Source organism: Oncorhynchus mykiss, chromosome 10 (assembly GCF_057628025.1).
Source record: "Oncorhynchus mykiss isolate SJ-2025 chromosome 10, ASM5762802v1, whole genome shotgun sequence".
Taxonomy (NCBI): Eukaryota; Metazoa; Chordata; class Actinopteri; order Salmoniformes; family Salmonidae; genus Oncorhynchus; species Oncorhynchus mykiss.
The window spans coordinates 71,755,480-71,779,041 of NC_143031.1; the positions used below are offsets into that span (position 1 = coordinate 71,755,480).

At 43.4% G+C, this 23,562-nt stretch overlaps 1 protein-coding gene across 3 annotated transcripts; it reads right to left on the bottom strand.

Moving 5' to 3' along the window:
* Positions 1-68: 68 nt before the first annotated feature.
* LOC110498629 (phosphatidylcholine:ceramide cholinephosphotransferase 2) lies at positions 69-23,265 on the bottom strand. Of its 3 annotated transcripts, none has more exons than XM_036933802.2 (6): positions 23,077-23,265; positions 10,420-11,027; positions 9,898-10,015; positions 7,635-7,788; positions 7,013-7,179; positions 69-869 (listed from the first exon to the last, which is right to left on the bottom strand). In XM_036933802.2, the coding sequence occupies exons 2-6, from the start codon at positions 10,872-10,874 to the stop codon at positions 684-686; spliced, it is 1,080 nt and encodes a 359-aa protein (XP_036789697.1). In that variant the 5' UTR covers positions 10,875-11,027; positions 23,077-23,265; the 3' UTR covers positions 69-683. The 3 variants fall into 3 exon arrangements, with proteins under 3 accessions (XP_036789697.1, XP_036789698.1, XP_090043923.1); XM_036933803.2 differs by having other exon boundaries at positions 7,118-7,179; positions 23,077-23,188; XM_090187797.1 differs by lacking the exon at positions 7,013-7,179 and having other exon boundaries at positions 23,077-23,188.
* Positions 23,266-23,562: the final 297 nt, after the last annotated feature.

Sequence of the window (23,562 nt, forward strand, 5' to 3'; positions counted from 1 at the left end):
GACGAAGGCAAAGGGGTTGACCCATGCGAGCTTCATACTTCTCCTAGTATCTGCACTTTGGACAAAACTGAAGTCAACGTGTTGTTTTTTTATTCTGAAGGTATAAATGATGGTACATTAGGACACACAATCATATGAGACTAAAGACTAAATGCTAATTAAATTAATACACAATATAAAACATTGAAAACAAACATCTTAAAGTTTGCAATTTAAAATTGCATGCATTTGTATTTAAAGGCACATTTTGGAAAGTATATTTTTAAAGTACTTAATATTCATTCAATCTAATTGATGTAAACGTAATAATGTATAGCTCTATAAAATTCAATTTTTATGTTGGAGTTTTGAGTAAAGCTGCAAGCCAGTGGCAAAGCGCTGCATGACATCGCAACATGTTGACTTCAGTTGAGTTTGTTACAGTAACATTCACAAGAATAAAGAACATTTTCAAATAAACTGACCTCATAAATAACATACATTGTAGTGGTGAAGTACACAAGGACCCAATGTGGACTATGTTATTCTTCTCACATACTTTCCCTATATGACCATTTCCTCACAAACTTCAACTATCCTTCACAATAATACTTGAAATCACATAATAGAGCATAAATCCTGCATGAATACAAAATAGGTTGGGGTGTTCAAAGGACCCTGAACTGGGGTGGAGTCCCTTCTCCCTACTCCTCCCGCAGGCTCTGCACTGCACTGTACTTCTTACAGGAGTTCTTAAGGCAGGCAGGGGGCCAGGTGATTGGCCAGCAGAAGGAGCAGGGCACCTGGGTCTGCACGTTCCTCTCAAAGAAGTTGAACACGGGGTTCCACCAGGTGTTGGTGAGGTAGTTGTTGGGCGAGCACCGCAGGGCCTGTCAACAAAAACAACAGACAACTTAAACGTGAGCATTACATCATGAGACTTCAATCGCTGGTACTGATACCACCACCAACACAGTGCTGTGGATGATGCTCTACATGGTCGTGTATCCAGATATCCAAGGTACTACATCAGAAAGAGGGGTGTGGAGGACCAGTTCAATGGAGCCTAAAGAGAACTCCTTGTTGAAGCATGATGAAGTACAGTACCCAATCATAATGCTATGTGTAACATATCCAGTGTCCTGTTTCCCAATGCTCGTTGCTTTGTAATAATGTTTTCCATGTAATTTGTACCCGTTCACACCACAGAGAGGGTGCAGGCGGAGATCGATGCAGTGGTGGGCCCAGACAGGGTCCCGTCTCTCACTGATAAAGGCAGCCTGCCGTTCACAGAGGCCATGATCATGGAGGTGCAGAGGATGACTGTAGTGGTCAGTTAAGAACAAATTCTTATTTACAATGACAGCCTACCCCGGCCAACTTTGGGCCAATTGTGCGCCGCCCTATGGAACTCCAAATCACGGCCGGATGTGATACAGCCTGGAATCGAACCAGGGACTGTAGTGACGCCTCTTGCACTGAGATGCAGTGCCTTAGACCGCTGCACCACTCGGGAGCATTAGCACAACAAACAAAGATGAGCCTTACTGAAGAATAAATAGTCCTCTTTTTAATTTTTTTGTCTTTTAGCAGATGCTCTTATTAAGAGTAACTTACAGGAGTAATTAGGGTTAAGTGCCTTGCACAAAGGGCACATCAACAGATTTCACCTAGTCAGCTAGGGGAATGGAACCAGCAACACCTTTCAGTTACTGGTCCAACCTATTAACCGCTAGCCTACTACCCAGTGTGGCAAAAGCCCAAAAAGATCAGACCCCTCCCTCAGTAGCCGGTCCAGATCCAGAGCCACATTTATGGGCTCTAAGACCAACTATTGACTGGGGAATAAAAGGAGAAACTGATACAACAGCATGCGACCAGCAGAGGGAGCCAAATGCACAAGAACTACAAGTACTGAGCATTAAACAAGAACCAACCTACAGGAAGACTGAGGAGGAGTGGTATGAACAGACCTACCAAACCAACGCCCCAACGGAAGAATACTTATGGGCATCAGTGCTGAAGGAACTAACATTGGACTAAGTGCTACATAATCTTGAGCACGCGGCAAAGAAAAGTGGCAAGGACATAATGTAATGACACCCTGTGTTAAGATAGAGGGAAGATGTTCGGGAGTGCAATCTAACTGAGTGTCTAAAAGAGGTATAAAAGGAGGAGAGATCAGTGCCTAGGCATGATCCTCAACCCATATGATTTGGACATCATAGAGAATCATCAGACAAGGTATATTACCTTTACTATACTCTGTTTGTATTGACTATTTTGACATCAAGGCACGAGCAAACTATTGACTGGTATATCTTAAGAATTGTGTTGTACACTGGAAGCTCACACCACATAAAAAGAATAAGAGAACAAGGTTGTGAAAGAGAGAACTTCACCCCTCAACAGCGCGAGGCATAGAGAACTCTTGGGAGCAACAAGTTCCATCTTTGGTGTGTCAGTGACAATTGCAGTTTGGCAAGATTGAAAAAGCCCAGAAATAAGTAAGCCTCGTAGTAGCCACGGGTCGATAAAAGGGAATCAATATCTAAACAGTAGGCAGGAAATAGTGTAACCATAGGAAATTCGGACTAAATAAGAAAATTATAGTATTATAAAACAGGGGAGGCTGCAAAAATATTACTACTCTTATAAAGAAAGACCAGTTTCGGGAAGGACCAAGGGAATAGAGCTTCAAGGTAAATATATGGGTGTTTGCTTTGTTTAAGAGTTATAATAAGTGTGTTAAGCGATTTACATTTGCAATATTATCTGGCATAGTATAGCGCATTAAGGATTGATTGAGCATTATTGATGTATTAGGAAACTGTAGAACCATTGAATTGTAATAACGTGTATAAGACAAAAAACAGAGTGACTTAATAAAAGCTTGAAACTTTGACAACTAGGCCAGATTAACGATCTGGAGAGCAAACGCCTCTGACACTCTCACTGAACAGAAAGTGACCCTGGTTATAGGTTAAAGTGATTGCTCTAAAGAATATTTCATTGTGTGGACAATAATATACAGTGGCTTGCGAAAGTATTCGGCCCCCTTGAACTTTGCGACCTTTTGCCACATTTCAGGCTTCAAACAAAGATATAAAACTGTATTTTTTTGTGAAGAATCAACAACAAGTGGGACACAATCATGAAGTGGAATGACATGTATTGGATATTTCAAACTTTTTTAACAAATCAAAAACTGAAAAATTGGGCGTGCAAAATTATTCAGCCCCCTAAGTTAATACTTTGTAGCGCCACCTTTTGCTGCGATTACAGCTGTAAGTCGCTTGGGGTATGCCTCTATCAGTTTTGCACATCGAGAGACTGACATTTTTTCCCATTCCTCCTTGCAAAACAGCTCGAGCTCAGTGAGGTTGGATGGAGAGCATTTGTGAACAGCAGTTTTCAGTTCTTTCCACAGATTCTCGATTGGATTCAGGTCTGGACTTTGACTTGGCCATTCTAACACCTGGATATGTTTATTTTTGAACCATTCCATTGTAGATTTTGCTTTATGTTTTGGATCATTGTCTTGTTGGAAGACAAATCTCCGTCCCAGTCTCAGGTCTTTTGCAGACTCCATCAGGTTTTCTTCCAGAATGGTCCTGTATTTGGCTCCATCCATCTTCCCATCAATTTTAACCATCTTCCCTGTCCCTGCTGAAGAAAAGCAGGCCCAAACCATGATGCTGCCACCACCATGTTTGACAGTGGGGATGGTGTGTTCAGGGTGATGAGCTGTGTTGCTTTTACGCCAAACATAACGTTTTGCATTGATGCCAAAAAGTTCAATTTTGGTTTCATCTGACCAGAGCACCTTCTTCCACATGTTTGGTGTGTCTCCCAGGTGGCTTGTGGCAAACTTTAAACGACACTTTTTATGGATATCTTTAAGAAATGCCTTTCTTCTTGCCACTCTTCCATAAAGGCCAGATTTGTGCAATATACGACTGATTGTTGTCCTATGGACAGAGTCTCCCACCTCAGCTGTAGATCTCTGCAGTTCATCCAGAGTGATCATGGGCCTCTTGGCTGCATCTCTGATCAGTCTTCTCCTTGTATGAGCTGAAAGTTTAGAGGGACGGCCAGGTCTTGGTAGATTTGCAGTGGTCTGATACTCCTTACATTTCAATATTATCGCTTGCACAGTGCTCCTTGGGATGTTTAAAGCTTGGGAAATCTTTTTGTATCCAAATCCGGCTTTAAACTTCTTCACAACAGTATCTCGGACCTGCCTGGTGTGTTCCTTGTTCTTCAGGATGCTCTCTGCGCTTTTGACGGACCTCTGAGACTATCACAGTGCAGGTGCATTTATACGGAGACTTGATTACACACAGGTGGATTGTATTTATCATCATTAGTCATTTAGGTCAACATTGGATCATTCAGAGATCCTCACTGAACTTCTGGAGAGAGTTTGCTGCACTGAAAGTAAAGGGGCTGAATAATTTTGCACGCCCAATTTTTCAGTTTTTGATTTGTTAAAAAAGTTTGAAATATCCAATAAATGTCGTTCCACTTCATGATTGTGTCCCACTTGTTGTTGATTCTTCACAAAAAAATACAGTTTTATATCGTTATGTTTGAAGCCTGAAATGTGGCAAAAGGTCGCAAAGTTCAAGGGGGCCGAATACTTTCGCAAGGCACTGTATCTTTGGAAAAGTCAATACATATAACGATACTAGTTTCCAAGTGACTACTAGCTGACGAGCATAATAACTAACAGAAAATAAGTTTAGGTATTGATATATAAGAGAAGAAGACCCAAGGTAAGGGAGTATAGGAAGAATCTATAACCATAAAGTAATAAAGTACTCATCTATCCAAGGCCCCATACTAGACCGGGAAATAAGGGAGTGACAACGTGAACGAAGGAACAGACTCAACTCACGCGAAGGGCCATTACGAATACATAGAAGGGTTGGTAGGGCCGCACGGCTAGGCCCTTGTTACACCGAAGTGACTAAAATCCTACAGTACTTTGCCCAGCCAGAGGACGGGGTAGAGGCTTTTACTGCAGGCGAAAGGGCAAAAGTCAGCACCGTGACACCAGCCAAAAACAATGGTAGACTTTGGCATAAACATTTATCAATAGTAGTAATATGGATATGTAGAACATCTAATTTTGTGCAATTCAATAATCAATGAAATGGTTGACAGTCAGGCAATTGACACAACTACAAGGGAAGGAGCTGTAATAGTAAATGTCAGGCCCTATTATGATGTCAGTCTTAGTTTTGACCAGCAGAGGGAGTAACACCATGCCAACACATTATAGCACTTCTATAACCTACACGTTGTGCTGACACTGCTATCAAACAAACGTTCACACTTGTAATTCACAGAACTATGGGACGTTAACACAACATTTCCCTGAAACATGAAGGTCATTACGTTAACATTAGGTTAATCATTATGTAAACATGCAGAAAGCGGTCGTCTTTTGAGGTGAATCTCACAGGGTGGGTAGAGCCATCTATCATGATCCTAGCCAGGCCTAATGGATGAGGATGAGGGTGTACTCAGTCGTATAAACACTGTGGTAGGTGGTTCAGAAGTGTGTGTGAGTGCTTCTGGCATTGCACATGCACACACACACACGTACAGCTAACCTTGTGGGACACACAATTCAGTCCCATTAAAAATCCAATTTTCCCTAACCCGTACTCTTACCCTAACCCTAGCTCCTTACCCAAACCCTTAACGTAACCCTAACACTAATTCAAACCTTAACCCTAAACCCCCTAGAAATAGCATTTGACCTCGTGGGGACTAACATCATGTCCCCAGTTGGTCAATTTATTGTTTGTTTACTATTCTTGTGGGGACTTTTGGTTTAGAACCATTTCTTATTGGTCTATTAACTTATCACCTGGTGATTTCACCAGGCAGGCAAAAACTACATCCCACTAAAATTACCTGAAATTTCATCCTGCCTTTTCAAACAGCTCTTACATTACAATGGCATTATCATAATTTCACATATTATTCCAACCTCCGTGTCACAATGTACATAAAACACAGGTAAATCAAGTTTTTGACTGCACTGGGCCTTTTAAACTGCTGTATTGTCAGTGTTTTCTTGCTCATCCACCAATAGGTCTACAGAGAAAGCAGTAGAGACTGAACAAGCTGCTTGTCAAAAAGGGACACTTTTTGTACTTTGTCTCATTCTCACTGGTGGGTGTAATTCAATTAATATTGTAAAGAAGATTCTAAAGCAGCAGTATTCAACTCTGACCCGACGAGATCCAGAGCCTGCTGGTTTTCTGTTCCACCTGATAATTAATTGCACACACCCGGTGTCCCAGGTCTAAATCAGTCCCTGATTTTTGGGGAACAATGAAAAAAATGCAGTGGAGCTGGTTTCGAGGTCCAGAGTTGAGTTTGAAGGTTCTGAAGCCTGGTAAGCCGTTTCTGCTGGATAGTATCAGTCCATCTGCAGTATCATCAAGAATCTACTTTATCATCTGCTGTATTATCTATCTGCTTCCACTACATGACAGTATCATGTCACCTGGACGTTGGCCATGGTGTGGTACCACCAGAAGAGAAACGATTACTCTATCTACATCACAGGAGGTTGGTGGCACCATAATTGGGGAGGACGGGCTCGTGGTAATGGCTGGAGCGGAATAGGTGATCTAGAATAGGGGATTCCATTTGTTCCGTTCCAGCCATTATTATGAGCCGTCCTCCCCTCAGCAGCCGACTGATCAAGATCTCACCTGGATGACGAGAAGAGAATGTGTCATTTATTTTTAAGATGTTACATGGTCACATACACCAGATAGGTGCAGTGAAATGTGTTGTTTTGCAGGGTCAGCCAATGTAGTACGGAGCCACTGGAGCAAATTAGGGTTAAATGGCTTGTTTAAGGACACAGACAGATTTTCACGTTGGGTATTCCAACCAGCAACCTTTTAGTTACTGGCCTACCCCTCTTAACCCCTAGGCTACCTGCCACCCCATTACTATATCTAGTATCAGCATCATTCTAGATCCTACAGTGTCAGCATGTCACCTGGACGTTGGCCATGGTGTGGTACCACCAGAAGAGGCGTGAGGTGATGAAGTAGGCCACCACCACATCCACACTGTAGTGTTCGTGGGCCACCAGAATACACACCACTCCCACAGCAGCCAGCAGCCAGCACATCAGGTGGTACCACCAGAACGTCCGCGGGGAGTCTGGACGAGACAAAACACACACAGGAGGTCCTTTCATTTTATAATCTGGTCAATGTTAAGTGGATGGCCATATAAACACATGAGTCTGGAGGAGAGAGTGGGGGGGGGACAGACACACACGGGGTTGTGTATGTCGTCAGTAAGGTCAGACGTTGCATCCTCTTGAACAAGTCCCACACAGGAGGGAAGGTAATAGATAGGGTTTGGGAAACACTGTAATAGAGGATCAGGCCACACCTGGAAAATGTCCCTCCATCAACCAAATGTATATCTGCCCGGTAACATTACTACATAATCCAGAAAATGTTCAGAGATCATGATGCCGAAGCTATGGGACCTTGTTTGCCCTAACAGATAATCTAACCTAGATGAGAATATGATATACTTGTTAGTTATCAATAATGAACAGTATTTAGATGTGTGTGTGTGTGTGTGATATTTTATCCAGCACTCACACTCTTTAATAAACAGGTAGGTGAGGGTAAGCATGACGGTGTGTCCGCTGTAGAGGAAGTCACCACACATGAGGTGGGAGCCGGTGATGGACAGACCACCGCCGGAGATCAACGTCAGCACACGCTGCATCTTAGCGTGAGAGTCCCCATACAGCTGAGAGAGGGATAGGAGGGAGAGAGAGAGAAGGGGGGGGGGGGGGGGGGTTGAGAGAGAAAGAGATAGGAGAGAGAGATTAGCTTGACAGACAATACAAGCAGCTTCAGTTAGAGGAACATTATACAGAACGTCATTGTAACATCACTGCAACACAAACGATGTTCCCGTGTGGCTCAGTTGGTAGAGCATGGCACTTGCAATGCCAGGGTTGTGTGTTTGATTCCCACGGGGGACCAGTACAAACAAAATATTAAAAAGTATGGACTCGCTACCGTAAATCGCTCTGGACAAGTCCATCTGCTAAATTACGCACAGTTGAAGTCGGAAGATTACATACACTTAGGTTGGTCATTAAAACAATTAGGAAATCTACTTTAAACAGCTTGGGAAATTCCAGAAAACTACGTCATGGCTTTAGAAGCTTCTGATAGGCTAATTGACATCATTTGAGTCAATTGGATGTGTACCTGTGGATGTATTTCAAGGCCTACCTTCAAACGCAGTGCCTTTTTGCTTGACATCATGGGAAAAATAAAAAAAAATCAGCCAAGACCTCAGAAAAAAAAATTGTAGACCTCCACAAGTCTGGTTCATCCTTGGGAGAAATTTCCAAACGCCTGAAGGTACCATGTCCATCTGTACAAATAGTACGCAAATTTAAACACCATGGGACCAAGCAGCCGTCATACCGCACAGGAAGGAGACACGTTCTGTCTCCTAAAGATGAACACACTTATGTGCGAAAAGTGCAAATCAATCCCAGAACAACAGCAAAGGACCTTGTGAAGATGCTGGAGGAAACCAGTACAAAAGCATCTATATCCACAGTAAAACGAGTCCTATATCGACATAACCTGAAAGGCCGCTCAGCAAGGAAGAAGCCACTGCTCCAAAACCGCCGTAAAAAAGCCAGACTGCGGTTTGCAACTGCACATGGGGACAAAGATCGTACTTTATGGAGAAATGTCCTCTGGTCTGATAAAACAAAAGTAAAACTGTTTGGCCATATTGACCATCGTTATGTTTGGAGGGAAAAGGGGGAGGCTTGCAAGCCGAAGAACACCATCCCAATGTTAAAGCATGGGGGTGGCAGCATCATATTGTGGGGGTGCTTTGCTGCAGGAGGGACTGGTGCACTTCAAAGAATAGATGGCATCATGAGGGAGGAAGATTATGTGGATATATTGAAGCAACATCTCAAGACATCAGTCAGGATGTTAAAGCTTGGTTGCAAATGGGTCTTCCAAATGACCCCAAGCATACTTCCAAAGTTGTGGCAAAATCGCTTAAGGACAACAAAGTCAAGGTATTGGAGTGGCCACCACAAAGCCCTGACCTCAATCCCATGGAAAATGTGTGGGCAGAACTGAAAAAGTGTGTGCGAGCAAGGAGGCCGACAAACCTGACTCAGTTACACCAGCTCTGTCAGAAGGAATGGGTCAAAATTCACCCAACTTGTTGTAGGAAGCTTGTGGAAGGCTACCTGAAATGTTTGACCCAAGTTAAACAATTTAAAGGCAATGCTATCAAATACTAATTGAGTGTATGTAAACTTCTGACCCACTGGGAATGTGATGAAAGAAATAAAAGCTGAAATAAATAATTATCTCTACTATTATTCTGACATTTCACATTCCCAGTGGGTGGTGGTGATGCTAACTGACCTAAAATATGGAATTCGTACCAGGATTAAATGTCAGGAATTGTGAAAAACTGAGTTTAAATGTATTTGGCTAAGGTGTATGTAAACTTCCGACTTCAATTGTAAATGTTTGGAAGTGCTAATATGAGCCTGTGTTAATGGATAGAATTGTACCTATCCAATGAAATTGCATTTAAACTCGCCAGTGTCGTCATCTTTCTCCCATCAGGTCACTGTACCACAATACCCAGAAAACCTCGATTCCCTGGGGCATATATTTCCAATCGAACTCAAGACCGGATGCGATGATGTTTGTGTCTCCAGGATTCGAATCCAAAATGGCTTTTTTATGAGCAGCTATTGAGCATGGCAGGCAGCTCGATATGAGTTCTGGAGGGAGCCAGGATGAGATCACGGCAGGACGTGGTTCACATGCCACAGCTGACACACACACACACACACACCTTGGGGGCACAGGTGAAGTGATTGCCGGGTACAGGAAGGGTTGTGATGTACATGGTGACGCAGCGGTACAGGTAGAGGGTGCCAATCAGGAAGAAGAACCTCCGACCTGCAATCGACCTGGAAACAAACACACAAAGGGAAAATAAATGATGTCATCAAACAGGCCACTGTTAAAAGGGCTGTGGAACATTTCTCTTGGACATAGAACAGTGGAGGCTGCTGAGGGGAGGACGGCTCATAATAATGGCAGAAACGGAGCCAATGGAATGGCATCCAACCATGTGTTCGATGTATTTGATACCATTCCACCTCCCCAATTAATTCCTCCCAAATTAACGTGCCACTAACCTCCTGTGACATAATAATAATGAAAATGTCATGTTCAGCATACTGTAGCACTTCATATAGCCTACAATCACTGTCTTATACTGTTAAACCTGAATGTTGTATAGTCTGGTTAGAATTTCACATACATGGGGATAGCCTTTGACACAGATATCCCAAGATAACCGTTCTCTTACTTGTATCTGAGGAAAAGCCACTGTATAACCCAGATTCCCACCAGGAGCATGCCGTTGATCTCGGTGACCGTGAACGCCCACTTCACCCGGTCGATGTAGTCAAAGAACTTATCGGGCAGTGGCGGGCTGTTCTCCTTCTCCGGGACCCTCTCGTGGACGACCGTGATGACCACGGTGGTCAGGACTAGGTTGAAGATGGCGTAGAAGAACGCTATGGCTGTCTTCCACCACTCCGTGGGCAGCCGGTTGCCCTTGGCGTCTGGCAGCGAGATCTTGACGTAGTCCCTGTGGTGCCCGATGACCTTGCGTAGGCATCGTTTCGTGTCCTCCGGAGTGTTTTGCCCGTGTTTGGGGCAGTTGGCGTTAGGGAGGACCCCAAAGACACTGGCGAGGACCCCGCTCTCACCATCCATGCCCGGGTCCAGATGGGATGCAGTCGGGTCCACGAGCGCCATGGTCCAACACTGTCTACTGTCCACACACCAATGAAGAGCTCTCTGGTTCACCCAAAGTCAGCTAGTGCCTCTGAGGGGCCTGGATAAATGGGAATTAGTCCTTGTTGTTGGGCCTACTGTATTTAGTTTGACTGAGGCAAAGATGTCTTCCCCCTGAAGAAGAACAAGAGGTTAGGATTTCAGTTTCATTTTGGTTCAAAAGGTGTTTACTGTGTGCTTATTTCATGCAGGAGAAAGAAGACACTGGAGAGACTTGAGCCGTAATAGAAGGATGGAATGCCTATCTGTGGGTAATTACTGGCTAATGTTCCCTCATTGTCTTCAATTTGGCTGGAGACAGACATGTCTGTTGGAAACTCATGACAACCTCTTCTCATTCTTCAGTTAACAACAAGCAGCCGTACAGTACACTAATATCCACCACCATTCCATTAGCAAAAGGACAGTTGTAAACTGAGATACTAATTAATAATACCAGATGTCAAGGAAGTCATCATTGTGAAATGCTAGTAGGCTACATATGTAGGAGCTTAATCTGATCACTCTGTTGCAGGAGAACGTTCCTGCAATGCAGGACATTTAAAATGTGCAGTATATTTGAGGTTTAAAATGGCTTCTGAAATTTGTGATTTCCAATTTGAAGTTTCAGACTTGATTCTGCCCATCAAAAAAATGTATCAAAACCTACAAACATTTCCATTAAATATAATACACATAATAATTCACATTTCCTGTTGCTGCAGGATTATCTTCCTGCTATATCCTGCTATATATTAAAAGTAATTTCCTCACCATCTTAAATAAGCATGCCCCTTTCAAAAAATGTAGAACTAAGAACAGATATAGCCCATAGTTTACTCCAGACTTGCCTGCTCTTGACCAGCACAAAAACATCCTGTGGCGGACTGCAATAGCATTGAATAGTCCCCACGATATGCAACTGTTCAGGGAAGTCAGGAACCAATACACACAGTTAGTCAGGAAAGCAAAGGCTAGCTTTTTCAAACATAAATTTGCATCCTGTGGCTCTAACTCCAGTTTTGGGACACTGTAAAATCCATGGAGAATAAGAGCACCTCCTCCCAGCTGCCCACTGCACTAAGGCTAGGTGACACGGTCACCACCGATAAATCCATGATAATCGAAAGTTTCAATAAGCATATCTCTACGGCTGGCCATGCTTTCCGCCTGGCTACTCCAACCCCGGCCAACAACAATCTGGACCCTCTCTTTCTAAAATTATCCACCGCCATTGTTGCAACCCCTATTACCAGTCTGTTCAACCTCTCATTTCTTCCGAGATCCATAAAGATTGGAAAGCTGCTGCGGTCATCCCCCTCTTCAAAGGAGGTGACACCCTAGACCCAAACTGTTACAGACCTATATCCATCCTGCCCTGCCTTTTAAAGTCTTTGAAAGCCAAGTTAATAAACAGATCACTGACCATTTCGAATCCCACCGTACCTTCTCCGCTGTGCAATCCGGTTTCCGAGCCGGTCACGGGTGCACCTCAGCCACGCTCAAGGTACTAAACGATATCATAACCGCCATCGATAAAAGACAGTACTGTGCAGCCGTCTTCATCGACCTGGCCAAGGCTTTTAACTTTGTCAATCGCCGTATTCGTATTGGCAGACTTAATTGTCTTGGTTTCTCAAATGACTACCTCGCCTGGTTCACCAACTACTTCGCAGTTAGAGTTGCGTGTGTAAAATCGGAGGGCCTGTTGTCCAGACCTCTGGCAGTCTCTATAGGGGTACCACAGGGTTCAATTCTCGGGCCGACTATTTTCTCTGAATATATCAACGACCTCGCTCTTGCTGCTGGTGATTCCCTGATCCACCTCTACGCAGACGACACCATTCTGTATACATCTGGCCCTTCTTTGGACACTGTGTTAACCAACCTCCAAACGAGCTTCAATGCCATACAACACTCCTTCCGTGGCCTCCAACTGCTCTTAAACTCTGGCAAAACCAAATACATGCTTTCAACCGTTCGCTGCCCGCATCCACCCGCCTGCCTAGCATCACTACTCTGGACGGTTCTGACCTAGAACACGTGGACAACTACAATTACCTAGGAGTCTGGCTAGACTGTAAACTCTCCTTCCAGACTCATATCAAACATCTCCAATCCAAAATCTTTCAATTTCGCAACAAAGCCTTCACTCACTCCGCAAAACTTACACTAATAAAACTGACTATCCTACCAATCCTCGACTTTGGAGATGTCATCTAGAAAAAAGCTTCCAATACTCTACTCTGGATGCAGTCTATCCCAGTGCCATCCGTTTTGTTACCAAAGCGCCTTATACCACCCACCACTGCGACCTGTATGCTCTAGTCGGCTGGCCCTCGCTACATATTCATTGCCAGACCCACTGGCTCCAGGTCATCTACAAGTCTATGCTAGGTAAAGCTCCACCTTATCTCAGCTCACTGGTCACGATAACAACACCCACCCGTAGCACACGCTCCAGCAGGTATATCTCACTGGTCATCCCCAAAGCCAACACCTCTTTCGGCCGCCTTTCCTTCCAGTTCTCTGCTGCCAGTGACTGGAACGAATTGCAAAAATCGCTGAAGCTGGAGACTTACATTTCCCTCACTAACTTTAAACATCAGCTATCTGAGCAGCTAACCGATTGCTGCAGCTGTACATAGTTCATCTGTAAATAGCCCCTCCAATCTACCTACCTCATCCCCATATTGTTTTTATTTACTTTGCACACCAGTATCACTACTTACACACCATCATCATCATCATCTATCACTCCAGTGTTAATCTGCTAAATTGTAATTACTTTGCTACTATGGCCTATTTATTGCCATACCTCCACATGCCATTTGCACACACTGTATATAGACTTTCTTTTTTTTCTATTGTGTTATCGACTGTATGCTTGTTTATTCGTTGTTTCTGTCGCACTGCTTTGCTTTATCTTGGCCAGGTCACAGTTGTAAATGAGAACTTGTTCTCAACTAGCTAACATGGTTAAATAAAGATGAAATAAAATTAAATATCAAACTAGAAAATCCTATATCTGTATGTCCCTTTCATTACTAATTCGTCAACTATCAGCTCCTGTCCTGTGATTTAAATAGTTTGGGTTTAAACACCACATTTTTAAATACCACATTCATTAGAATGATGAGCAGGGAGGTGGTGGAAACTTCAAGATGTTTACTGTGATTCCACTACTCTTTATATGTAGGATTAGCAAATGAAGGAGATAGAGTTTACTGTACTAGTCATTCCTGGCTTATCAGCTTAAATGTTTATTTTATCAAAATGCCCTTTATGGTGTTTACAACTGCAGGCTACTCTAGGGTGTTGACGTGAGTGTTTATTTTAACCTTTTGTAGTTGGATATTTCCCAGAAGCACTGGCTCATTTACTCTTTGAAGGCTCTTATTTTGGTGACTCTGACAATTGCACCAGACAGCCTACTTCTCAGACCTGAGTTCAAATACTATTTGAAACCCTATTGCTTTATTTGTGGTTAATTGAGCTTGCATGGCTTAATGGACCAATAGAATAGTCCAAAAACTACAAACCCCACCCACCTGGCATTCCAGGCAGACTAGAGCAAACACTCAAAAGTATTTGAAAGCTTTCAAATAGTATTTGAACCCAGGCCTGGGGATTTTATTTGACTGCAAGTTTGTTCTTCTGTCAAGGAGGATCTGGAACGCTGATCAAACCATTTTTGCTCCGCCACGGCAACGTAGTTCTCTTTCTGTCCTCCCCAGCCTGAGATTATATACCCAGCCTCCTCTCTATATCCCCAGCTGCCAGGAGCGGTCCAAATGCAGGCTTCACATGTATAGACTATATGTTCTGCAAGACTGCCTCAAGTAGTTACAGTGTAGAAGCTGCTCACTGAACACCATGTCACATGGCTTGTGTCGTCCACCTCGCATGGATGTTAGGAGATACAGGAAATGGCGATTGGTTGAGAGATGTGTGTAGTACATCTGTATGTAGTTGCTGTATGAAGTGTGCTGGCTGGACAGACTGTCACTGTACTATAGGCTAGGTCTGAGACTTGAGAGAGCAGAGAGAGGGAAGACTTAAAAAAGAGCCGGAGAGGTAGAGAGAGATAATAGGTAGAGAGGAGGAGGTAAACAAAGAGAGAGAAGAGGGAAGGAGAGACAGAGGGAGGTAGACATAAATGGGTAGAGAGAGAGAGAGAGGGAAAGAGAATAGGTAGAGAGAGGTAGACAGATGGGAGGAGAGAGAGGAGAGAGAGAGCGAGAGGGGTGTCTGTGGAATGACTTAGAACCTATGGACTCTCTCCCATAAAGGGAGGACACCAATCAGAGGGGCTTTGTCCCGATGCACAAGAACACACAATCCCATTGTACCAGCTGCCAATCCAGGTAAAAGACACACACACACACACAGACTCTATACAATGCATGCACACATGTTCAAACACACACAATGCATAGACACATTACACCGACTGCACTGTACTTGGAGGTTTCTTTGAGCTAAGAAAAGAGAGCCCAGCCCATTGCTTATCCAGCTCTCAAAGTGAGGGCATCTGGCTTGATTGAAGAGTCCTACCTAAAGCCACAGGTCCGTTGACTAGTGGTTTCCATTCGCGCGCCAGAATAAAGCACAGATTCTTGGACACAGGACCATGAGTTTATTTGGGACTGAGCCCTTTTTCTTGTTTCTTTTGTGTTGAAGGAGACCCCCATTTAAAGCATCCGTGAGGTCTGAGGTGTTAAACCCTGGTGCCAGGTCCTTACTAACTAGTGTGTATATATCTGGGTTGATTTAGTGACTCAAAGGGGGTGATAATAATGGTTGGTTTATAACATGTTTCTAAGTTTAGTTGTTTATTGAAACTGAATTGATATGCAGACTTCACACGTATAGACCATGTTGAAACTGAATTTAAATGCAGGCTTCACATGTATAGACTATATGTTCTGCAAGACTGCCTCAAGTAGTTACAGTGTAGAAGCTGCTCACTGTACACCATGTCACTTTGCGTGTGTCGTCCGCCTTGCATGGACGTTAGGAGATACAGGAAATGGAGGAATAATAATTCAGAACTTTACCTTGTGTTTGTGTTTATTCTTAAGTTAAAAGGAATAGATTGTGTTGTTTCATTTACTGTAGAGGCGTGTTATATTTCCTTAGGTGGACCATGTTCTTAGAGGCATTTTACCCACTAGGTGGAAGCACTGCACAATTTTATGTATGGTTTTCTAATTGATGTAGTTCTGTCCTTGAACTGTTCTGTATTATGTCATGTTTCATGTGTACCCCGCGCAGAGTAGCTGCTACTTTTGCACCGGCTAATGGGGATCCTAATAAAATACCAAATGGTTAGGCCAACACAGTCCACATGCTGTCTATCTACCCACCCTAGATACAACTTCCAAACTGATATGAACAGGTCCCTCAGAAGAGAGGGCTACTCACAGAATTTGAATAGCAAAGTAGAGTACTTTGCACCTGACCTGAAATATGCTGCATCCTGGTGTTCCAACTGAGCCTTCTAGTGTACTGTTTAAAGAACTGTACGGTGGAGTCATAACTTTGCCTTAGGCAGATTGACCCGACAGTACAAAACACGGTTTCATTCACCGGGGAAAATCGCCCCACCACAACACTGAAGGAGAAAATGATTAAGTAATAAGGCCCGAAGGGAAGTGGTACATGAGCAATATACCACAGCTAAGGGCTGTTCTTAGGCACGACACAACACAGAGTGGTATAGTAAAAAGGAAGAGAATGCAACACAGCATGGTATAGTATTCCACTATTCCAATACAGGAGACATGAACCAAAAAGGATGCCAGTAAAATGTACTTTAAATGGGGATAATCTCTGCCTGTTCATGCTCTCTACCTCTTTTCAGTTCATGATGTGAGAGGACTTCAGGAATGGCCTTTTTCTATTCTCCTGCACTTCACAAGCTTCTGCCGCCTTTAAAAAGGTGCGAGTGCATCTCCGGCTTCCAAAATGCATCTTATACTGAACAAAAACATAGAAATGCAACGTGTTGTGCTGAATTTATTTTTTTAACCTTTATTTACCTAGTCAAGTCAGTTAAGAACAAATTCTTATTTTCAATGACGGCCTAGGAACAGTGAGTGGGTTAACTGCCTCGTTCAGGGGTGGAATTGACAGATTTTTACCTTATCAGCTCGGTGATTTAATCTTGCAACCTTTGGGTTACTAGTCCAACGCTCTAACCACTAAGTTACCTACCGCCCCGAGATCCCAGAAATGTTCAATGCGCACAAAAAGGTTATTTCTCTCAAAAATGTTTCCACAAATTTTTATTTCAACCCTATTCTTAGTGAGCATTTATTTTTGCCAAGATAATCCATCCACCTGACAGTTGTGGAATATCACAAAGCTGATTAAATATTACACAGGTGCACCTTGTGCTGGGGGCAATACAATGTCACTGTAAAATGTGCAGTTGTGTCACACAACCCATGTATCAAGGTTTGAGAGAGTGTGCAATTGGCATGCTGACTGCAAGAATGTCTACCAGAGGTGTTGCCAGATAATGTTTATTTCTCTATCATAAGTCAAATTCTCTAAAATGGCATTGTATGTCCAACCGGCCTCACAACCACAGATCATGTGTATGGCGTCGTATAGGCGAGCGGTTTGCTGATGTCAACGTTGTGAACAGAGTGCCCCGTGGTGGCGGTGGGGTTAAGGTATGGACAGGCATAAGCTACAGACAATGAACACAATTGCGTTTTATAGATGGCAATTTGAACGCACAGAGATACCGTGACGAGATCCTGAGGCCCATTGTCGTGCCATTCATCCACCACCATCACCTCTTGTTTCAGCATGATAACGCATGGCCCCATGTCGCAAGGATCTGTACACAATTCCTGGAAGCTGAAAATGTCCCTGTTCTTCCATGGCCTGCACACTCACCAGACATGTCACCCATTGAGCATGTTTGGGATCCTCTGGATTGACATGTACGACAACGTGTTCCAGTTCCTGCCAATATCCAGCAACTTCGCACAGCCATTGACGAGGAGTGGGACAACATTCCACGGGTCACCGCAATCAGCTCGTTTCAGATAGAACACCACCTTCCTGACTCACAGATTTTTCGCTTTCTCTGTAACACACTTCTGAGAGGATGGCTGTAAACCAATAACTACTTCCTGACTGTTGCTCTCTGAACAAAGCTCTATTAGGAATCCTATATCAGTAAATGATATAGACAAGTAACCACATCAAAGGCAACATGTCCTTGTCAAGAAGCCTTCTCTGTCTCCTCTCCTTCTGTAGCGCTGAGGCCAATACTCAATGTTTTGATGCCTCACTCAAGGCTATCAATCAATGGCAGGTCCCTCAAGGTTACAGACAGTGCAGAGAGCATCATAAAGGCTCAAATATGCTACAGGGCTTCTATGAGTAAGTAAAGGTGTGGATATAAGTTTATAATTTATTTCTATTCGTATTTACTCTGACTAATATTTTTCAGATGAGATTGAAGATATTTCTTTCCAATGGTGTCCTCTGCATGACTGTACTGTGTACTGACCTGCAGGTCAACAGATAGCTTCTCCACCAGGCTAGTTTTCCACTGGTCCTCCCAGCTGTGTGCACAGCACAGCCTGTTTTTCCACCAGTCCCTACTGCTGCACCCAGTTCTCTCTCTGAGTCTACAGGGATGGGTGGTGATGGGAAAACTGGCAGCCAAACCTATCCCACATGCTCACAGACTGAGTAATGGATGGCACTCCACTATCCTTATGTTAGCTATACCAGCTATTTCTAGAGAGGAGTCACCCCAGTTGCCATGAAAGCTGTATTTTACTCTAGAGGAGTCGTGAAACTGCGGCCACCATTTTGGGCCCCACATAATGACATGTTACATGATAGCTGTCCAGTTATTTAGTCAGATTCACCATCAAAGGGAGGGTTCAAAATAAAGCCAGAGTCAGTACCAGAAGTGACTCACCCCTGTGGAGATCAGAGCTCATCATAGTGATAGAGTCCCATCCAGAATACTATTTTCCCTAACCCCTAACCTTAACCCTAAAACTATACCTAACACTCAACGTAACCCCTAACACTAACCTTAATTCTAACCCGAATTGTAACCCTAACCACCCCTAAAATAGCACTTTTCCTTGTGGGGAGTGGCAAAATGTCTCCACTTGAGGATAGTTAAACACACACAGTTAAACACACACACACGCACATGCACACACACACACACACACACACTGCTCCCACAGAGAAAGAAACATACACTATTCAAGAGCTTTGCAGTTTAGTTTAGAAATGTTTGGAAAGCAATCATCATCATATTTGAGGAGACATTTTATGGGGAGCTCTAAGTGGACTATGATGCTAAATGCAGGTTCGAAAATATGGATGTATGTTTATGTGAGAGCAGTTAATTGTGCATTTTTAGACAGTGGTTTACATACACTGTGAATGCTTTATGGCACAGCACACACTAATGGAATGAATGATGGCAGGTCAGGAATCAGTGTATGTCCTTTCCCACTGTCCAATCAATGCGGTTGATTTAAACAAAGTTCAGTCAGTGAATAGATAAATGCACAGTAATCAATATGAGGTACTGCCCAACAGAGGAATGTTGACATATCTGTTAATAAGACCTTTTTAGAAACAACCCAAATTTCCACATTTACTTTGCCTTCTTCAAATTTCTTAGATTTTAGCTCTTTATCATTGAGTCTTCTTCTTATTGCAGTGATCGCTCTCTTTCTCCGATACCTCTCCTTCTCACTCAACAATAGGGGCAACAGCATTGGAAGGTCGGCCAATTTAAATCCGTTTACCAAATTTTTACCAGCATGTCACATGTGCAACCAGAGGGAAAAAATCCTAGACCACCTTTACTCCACACATAGAGACGCATATAAAGCTCTCCCCCGACCTCCATTTGGCAAATTTTACCATAATTCTATCCTTCCGATTCCTTCTGAAAGCAGGAAGTACCAGTGACTCGCTCAATACGGAAAGGGTCAGATGACGAGGATGCTACACTACAGGACTGTTTTGATAGCACAGACTGGAATATGTTCCAGGATTCATCCAATGGCATTGAGGAGTTCCCCACCTCAGTCATCGGCTTCATCAATACGTCCATTGATAACGTTGTTCCCACAGTGACTGTACGCAAGAATATCCTGCTATGCCCTCAGACGAACCATCAAACAAGCAAAGCGTCAATTCAGGATTAAGATTGAATCCTACTACACTGGCTCTGACGCTCATCAGATGTGGCAGGGCTTGAAAACTATTACAGACAACAAAGGGAAACCCAGACGCGAGCCTACCAGATGAGCTAAATGCTTTTTATGCTCGCTTCGAGGCAAGCAACACAGTAGCATGCACGAGAGCACCAGCTGTTCTGGATGACTGTGTGATAACGCTCTCGGTAGCCGATGTGAAAAAACCTTTAAACAGGTCAACATTCACAAAGCCGCTGGCCAGACGGATTACCAGTGCGTGTACTCAAAGCATGCGCAGACCAACTGTCAAGTGTCTTCACTGACATTTTCAACCTCTCCCTGACCGAGTCTGTAATACCTACATGTTTCATGCAGACCACCATAGTCCCTGTGCCCAAGGAAGCGAAGGTAACCTGCCTAAATGATTACCGACCCATAGAACTCATGTCCGTAGCCATGAAGTGCTTTGAAAGGCTGGTCATGGCTCACATCAACAGCATCCTCCCGGACACCCTAGACCCACTCCAATTCGCATACTGCACCAACAGATCCACAGATGGCGCAATCTCAATTGCACTCCACACTACCCTTTCCCACCTGGACAAAAGGAACACCTATGTGAAAATGCAGTTCATTGACTACAGCTCAGCGTTCAACACCATAGTGCCCACGAAGTTCATCACTAAGCTAAGGACTCTGGGACTAAACACCTCCCTCTGCAACTGGATCCTGGACTTCCTGACTGGGGCCCCTCAGGGGTGTGTACTTAGTCCCCTTCTGTATTCCCTGTTCACCCGTGACTGCATGGCCAAACATGACTCCAACACCATTAAGTTTGATGACGACACAACAGTGGTAGGCCTGATCACCGACAATGATGAGACAGCCTATAGGGAGGACGTCAGAGAACTGGTAGTGTGGTGCCAGGACAACAACCTCTCCCTCAATGTGAGCAAAACAAAGGAGCTGATCGTGGACTACAGGAAAAGGCGGGCGGAACAGGCCCCCATTAATATTGACGGGGCAGTAGTGGAGCAGGTCGAGAGTTTCAAGTTCCTTGGTGTCCACATCACCAACGAACTATCATGGTCCAAACATACCAAGACAGTTGTGAAGAGAGCACAACAAAACCTTTTTGCCCTCAGGAGACGGAAAAGATTTGGCATGTGTCCCCAGATACTCAAAAAGTTCTACAGCTGCACCATCGAGAGCATCCTGACCGGTTGCATTACCGTCTGGTATGTGCAACTGCTCGTTATCTGAACGTAAGGCGCTACAGAGGGTAATGCATAAAGCCCAGTATATCACTGGGGCCAAGTTTCCTACTGTCCAGGACCTATATACTTGGCGGTGTCAGAGGAAAGCCCATAAAATTGTCAGACTCCAGTCACCCAAGTTATAGACTGTTTTCTCTGTTACTGTACGGCAAGCGGTACCGGAGCATCAAGTTTAGGACCAAAAGGCTCCTCAATAGCTTCTACCCCCAAGCCATAAGACTGCTGAACATTTAATAAAATGGCCACCAGACTATTTTCATTGACCCCCCCTCCTCCCTTTTGTACATTGCTGCAACTTGTTGTTTATTATCTATGCATAGTTACTTCACCCCTACCTACATGTACAAATTACCTCAACTAACTGGTACCACCTGCATATAGCCTCGTTACTGTTATTGTGTTACTTTAAAAAATATATTATTTACTTTAGTCTATTTGGTAAATATTTTCTTAACTCTTCAACTGCACTGTCAGTTAAGGACTTGTAAGGAAGCATTTCATGGTAAGGTCCACACTTGTTGTATTCGGCGCATGTGACAAAGTTTGATTTGATTAGCATTGTAAACAAGGTCAAGCCTGTCTTCCATCAAGACATAGGACCAAATAACATGTGCATGTTCCTACTCTTTTACATGGAAAAATAATTTACAGGCAGCACATAGCAGTAACTTTATCCTTCCCCCTTAGAAGACCAACATGGGCAGGTCTCCGGTCGGCTGAAACCACTCCGTTACACCCTGGTGGCTTAGCCACACATGGGTGGGTGCCTGGTGGATAATTTCAGGGTATGGAGACTGCCTGGGTTCCAGGATTACAGGGCGCTGCGGCGGGGGTGTGTCTGTGTGCTGAGCAGCAGGTCTCCACATTTAACATTTACTTTTCAGGAACAGCCCTGGTTAGTTAGTAGGACACAGCACCCCCCACCTTCACTTCACTTACTTCACTTGTTCTAAAAGGGGCACCAGGGTGAGGTGAGGGTTCCACCATGGAAATAGTCATTATAATTTTAAGGGTTCCATGAGCTGTTCTGTCTCTTGTAACTCAATGGAAGGCCATTTCCAGACTTTCATAGACCTGCTGCAATTGGAAATGGGCCAGTATTGGATTAATGTAATGTAATTATACCAAGAAACATTTGAACATCTACTGTAGCCTACGTCATTGGCTTGTACATTAAACGTATTCTATTCAAATACTGTATAGTTAGCATAGTTTAGACGTTCAAAAAGAACATATCACCTGTAGAAGTGTGCCTTGTCTACAGTATTTCCTGTTCCACGTCATGCTGCCAATGAATGATAACGAACCTGTTCTCTTGGCTCTAATAAAGTATCTTCACATGATATCATCATTTCGTGCACAGTATTAGGCTAGTATTCTTTCACCACTGAGGCATCTTTGCTTGCTAATTTAATATTGGGAAAGATCATGTTTTAATTTGGAAAGTAGGCTATTTGGAACTGTCCATGACTATAGGCTACACAGTGAATGAAAGAAAACGTATTTTGTTGTCGAACTACAATGACGTGACCTACTGGCAACATAACATAAATTGGCGATACCAACCTAGATCACAATAATTATCTTCACACGTTGTAATATTCATTCCATATGATGCAATTCACTCTAAGCTATTTAGTAGCCTAGCATACGTGCATTTGGTTATAATTCATTTTATATAGAGCATATCGTTTATCAACCTACCTGTCTTGCTTGGGATCCTCTCCAGTTGTGCGCCTTGTTCTTTCAGCGATCAAACTCCTAATGTTTACATGGCTGAAATGAACTCTGTCTTTGAGCGTGCGCTCCTCCCATATGCAAACATACAGTGGTCCAACCCCTCTCTGTATTACTGTACAGCCTAGCCTACAGTCAGCTGCAGAAACTGTCGCCAAAAACATCACTTATTTACGTACCTGCCCACCCCTTTGTATAAAGATTATTTAATAGCAAGCATACAATTGTTTCACCTGACCAGAGGGGATAGACATGATAAAGCAACCTTCTAATACCCACCCATTCAAAGATATATTGCATAGCATTTTGAAGTGCATTTCAATCTTTTTCTAACTTTCCATAATGAATTAGGACTACAATGTACACAACTGTATATTTGATTGCAATTCAATTTATTTGTATTTATATTTTTAACTTTCATACAAAACATCTAAGAAATAAACATGCTCTATT